This window comes from Ailuropoda melanoleuca, chromosome 1, assembly GCF_002007445.2.
Source record: "Ailuropoda melanoleuca isolate Jingjing chromosome 1, ASM200744v2, whole genome shotgun sequence".
Classification (NCBI taxonomy): Eukaryota; Metazoa; Chordata; class Mammalia; order Carnivora; family Ursidae; genus Ailuropoda; species Ailuropoda melanoleuca.
The window spans coordinates 201,579,808-201,584,161 of NC_048218.1; the positions used below are offsets into that span (position 1 = coordinate 201,579,808).

The 4,354-nt window shown below is 43.1% G+C and overlaps 1 protein-coding gene across 1 annotated transcript; it reads left to right on the top strand.

The window, feature by feature from the left end:
- Window positions 1-999: 999 nt before the first annotated feature.
- Window positions 1,000-1,935, top strand: LOC100464837 (olfactory receptor-like protein OLF3). Its single transcript, XM_002921819.4, has one exon. The coding sequence runs from the start codon at window positions 1,000-1,002 to the stop codon at window positions 1,933-1,935; it is 936 nt and encodes a 311-aa protein (XP_002921865.1).
- The last annotated feature ends 2,419 nt before the right edge of the window (window positions 1,936-4,354 follow it).

Sequence of the window (4,354 nt, forward strand, 5' to 3'; positions counted from 1 at the left end):
GTCCAATATTTCAGTTGGAAAGAGAAGTAAAGGGAGATCAAAGGAAAAGATCATCAACAGTCTTTTCACTGAGTTAATTCCAGTTAATGATGTTCCATCACACTATCGTCTCCAGACCATAACTCTCACTACCCAGGATACGAACAGTCAGCAGAATGTGCAGCCAGTTTTCCATTTTGTCTTAGTTAATACGCAAATATGCATGTCAAGTATTTGAGCTCCTATCATTTATTAGAGAAGCCAGTTAATGCATCTTTGATTTGTTTATTCACAGACATACCCTACCTATCAGAGCTATGCTGCTCTTCCAAAGGAGGATGAAAAAAGCGTTACGGATTCTTTCCTCTTACCTCTCACACTGATAAAAGACAAGCAGGTGAAGATTTGTCAAAACAGAGGCTGATTGCCCCAGGTCTTCATTCTTTACTTACCTGACCCTGAAATGTAATTTTGACAGTTTGTTCCTACTGACAAATCTATTTTATATTTGCTACCTTCTAACTTGCAACCTAAAATTTCTGATTTTAAAGGGGTAGAAATTTAGTATTTCACTTTCATAGAGACTCCAGAAGTAAAATAGTAAATTAAAAAAAAAAATCAGTTAATGCCTGTTAGGCTCCATTCAATATGGATTTTGAGGCAGTGAGGAGGGAAATACTTGCATCCAACAAAGAAGTAAACAAACTCCGTGCTTTGGAACTGGCCCTAAATAAGAGAAGCATATTTTACAGTTAATCATTTCATCTCAAATGCCTAAGCATTTTCATAAAACCTTTCCTATTTAAGGAAGGAGAAGAGATTTCTCCTTCCTTGAATCTGAGCCGTATCAATGGGGTCTATTGTGGTCCCAAACCCTGAAGGAGACATATAATCTGGGAAAGCACACAGTGAGTGCAGTGTTGTGTGACTGTTCGATCTAAATGACCTTGTCAGGCCCCCTGCCACCTTAAGTATCTGGTGTTCACTGATTCATGACTTGGTTTTGGTCCTCAGAGACTCATGGGCAGAGAAAACCAGACATGGATGAGTGAGTTCATTCTGCTGGGGCTGTCCAGCTTCTGGGACACTCAGCTCTCCCTATTTGTCCTTTTCCTGGTCATGTATCTGGTGACCGTGCTGGGGAACTTCCTCATCATCCTCCTCATCAGACTGGACAGCAGGCTGCACACACCCATGTACTTTTTCCTCAGTGCCTTGTCATTTGTGGACATCTGTTATACCAACAGCACCGTCCCACAGATGCTTGTTCACTTCCTGTCAGCCCGGAAGTCCATCCCAGTCCACAGCTGTGTGCTCCAGCTGTTTATCTCCCTGGCCATGGGCAGCTCGGAGTTCTTCCTGCTGGGGGCCATGGCTTACGACCGCTATGTGGCGGTGTGCCACCCGCTGCACTACACGGTCATCATGCACGGAGGGCTGTGTCTGGGGCTGGCTGCCGGGTGCTTGGGGGCTGGTTTCATGAATTCAATGATGCAGACAATCATCATCTTCCGGCTACCTTTGTGCCGTCACGTTATTAATCATTTTGCCTGCGAGATGTTGGCTGTGCTGAGGCTGACCTGTGTGGACATCTCCTTCAATAAGGTCATGGTGGCCATCTCAGGATTTCTGGTGATCATGCTTCCCTGTTTCCTGGTTCTGTTCTCCTATGGTCGTATAGTCACTGCCATTCTGCATATTCGCTCTGCCCAGGGACGCTGCAAAGCATTTGAGACCTGTGCCTCCCACCTCACTGTGGTTTCCATGTGCTTTGGAACAGCCATCTTCACATACTTGAGACCCACTGCGGGCTCCTCAGCAGAGCAAGAGAAGATGGTCGCCCTGTTCTATGCTGTGGTGACCCCAATGCTGAATCCCTTAATCTACAGCTTGAGGAACAAGGAGGTAATGAGTGCCCTGAGGAGACTGTTGGGAAAATTTAGTGAAAAAAAGTAAAGATTCAAAAAATTTCTCCTTCCTTCCAATAGCCCAAAGAACAATATTTCAAACAAAGAGGGATTGATTAATGTGCCCTTTTCCCCGGATTTGCAGATAAGGTAGATCACGGTGAGCATGTTTTTAAGACCAACTTTTCACATTAGTCCACATTTCGACTATGTATTACTGCCCTATTATACATATGGTAAAAAAAAAAAAAAGCTTCAGTTATTAAGCTGGGGTCTGCTGGGTTAGCTGTCCTTTTAGAGCTCACATTCCTCCTTCTCCTTTCTTTTTCATCCTGCATTTGCCCCTAGGAAATGCAGTGAAAAGTTTCCAAGTGAGGACAGCCATGCTTTATATGTTGACCCACCCCTCACCAGCAATGCGGCTTTGACATATGAGTTTAACACCTCTGACCTCCAGTTTCCTCAACTATAAGAAGTAACAATATTCAGTACGTGTGATTATTTTGAGTATTATAGATAATCTACGTAAAATACTTGGTAGAGTGGTGGTATAGATATTCAACTATATTTAAAAAATAATTTTTAGGGGGCGCCTGGGTGGCACAGCAGTTAAGCGTCTGCCTTCGGCTCAGGGCGTGATCCTGGCATTATGGNTTCTATTTAGAGAGAGAGAGCATGCAAGTGGGGAGGGGCGGGGGTAGAAGGAGAGAGAATCTTAAGCAGGTTCCACACTCAGCATGGAGCCCAACTCAGGGCTTGATCTCAGGACGTTGAGATCATGGCCTGAGTGGAAATCAAGTCAGATGCTTAACTGACTGAGTCACCCAGGCTCCTGGAAGGTGAACTTTTTTCCTCTATTGTGTGGCTTTAATAGATCCCTGTGCTATGTCTGCTCCAAGTTATCAANCTTCTTTTTTTCTATTTAGAGAGAGAGAGCATGCAAGTGGGGAGGGGCGGAGGTAGAAGGAGAGAGAACCTTAAGCAGGTTCCACACTCAGCATGGAGCCCAACTCAGGGCTTGATCTCAGGATGTTGAGATCATGGCCTGAGTGGAAATCAAGTCAGATGCTTAACTGACTGAGTCACCCAGGCTCCTGGAAGGTGAACTTTTTTTCTCTANTGAACTTTTTTCCTCTATTGTGTGGCTTTAATAGATCCCTGTGCTATGTCTGCTCCAAGTTATCAATCTTATCCAGAACCATGACATCTATCTATAGATCTCTCTCTCTCTCTGCCAGTCTCTGATCTCCCAATATCTCAGCCTCCATCTGATATATATATATATATATTTTTAGCTCCAACACAGACAAGTCCTTTCTCATGAGTTCCAAACACATATATCCAATTGCTTGCTTAATACCTTCACTTACATCACGTGAATTGCATTCTTAACAATAGAATGATTGCGCTTTCTTCCTCTATCCTAACCTCCTCCTTTCCTCTTGCCCTAATACACCTTCACTATACTAGCAAAAGGAACCATACACACTCAAAATAATTCTCGATTCCTTTCTCTTTTACCCGTCCGTCAATAGAATCCATCAGCTTTATAGACAAGATATATGATCAGTCTGGTCTCTCTACACCTCTCCCTTCTCCTTTCCTATATAAACCATTCAAGCCAAAAAAACAGAGCTGCCAGCTACTGAGGAAGCCCCTCCATGCATCCCATCCCAAGCATGACACCTTTTCCCCCCAGAGTAGCTACTATCCTGACCACTGCAGCAATCACTTTCCTGCATTTCTGATGACATTGTGACCCAAGCAAACACCCCTAGTCACTATAGTTTGGTTTTGCCCATTTTTTCTTCAAGTTGGTATGTCTTTGAAGTCTCTTTAATCTGTAATTCTGTCCAACTCTTTCTTTATCCTGCAATTTATTTGAATGGCCCAGGCCATTTGACCTGCAGAAGGTGCCTTTGTCTTAGAAAATACATCTGGTCGCACCTTTATCCTGCTTAGGACAAAGTCCAGCTGCACACATGTGGGGCCCGACATGGTCCAGCTGCTTCTGCAGAGGTATTTGGTAAATAATGTTCCTTAGTAGATGGGACATTATCACTTGCAGAAGGACCCTGTTATTAATTGTTAAGCAATTAATTCTCTGCAGCCACTGTGGAAAACAGTATGGAAGTTCCTCAAAAAATTAAAACTAGAACTACCATATGATCCAGTAATTCTACTACTGGGCATTTACCCAAAGAATATGAAAGCACTAATTTGAAAAGACATATGCAACCCTAGCCAAACTATGGAAGCAGCTCAAGTGTCCATTGATTGATGAATGGATGAAGAAGATGTGGTGTGTATATACGTACACAGCCATAAAAAAGAATGGAATCTTGCCATTTGCCACAACATGGATGGATCTAGAGGGCATAATCCTAAGTGAAATAAGTCAGTCAGAGAAAGACAAATACCATATGATTTCACTCATATGTGGAATTAAAGAAACAAAATGAACAAAG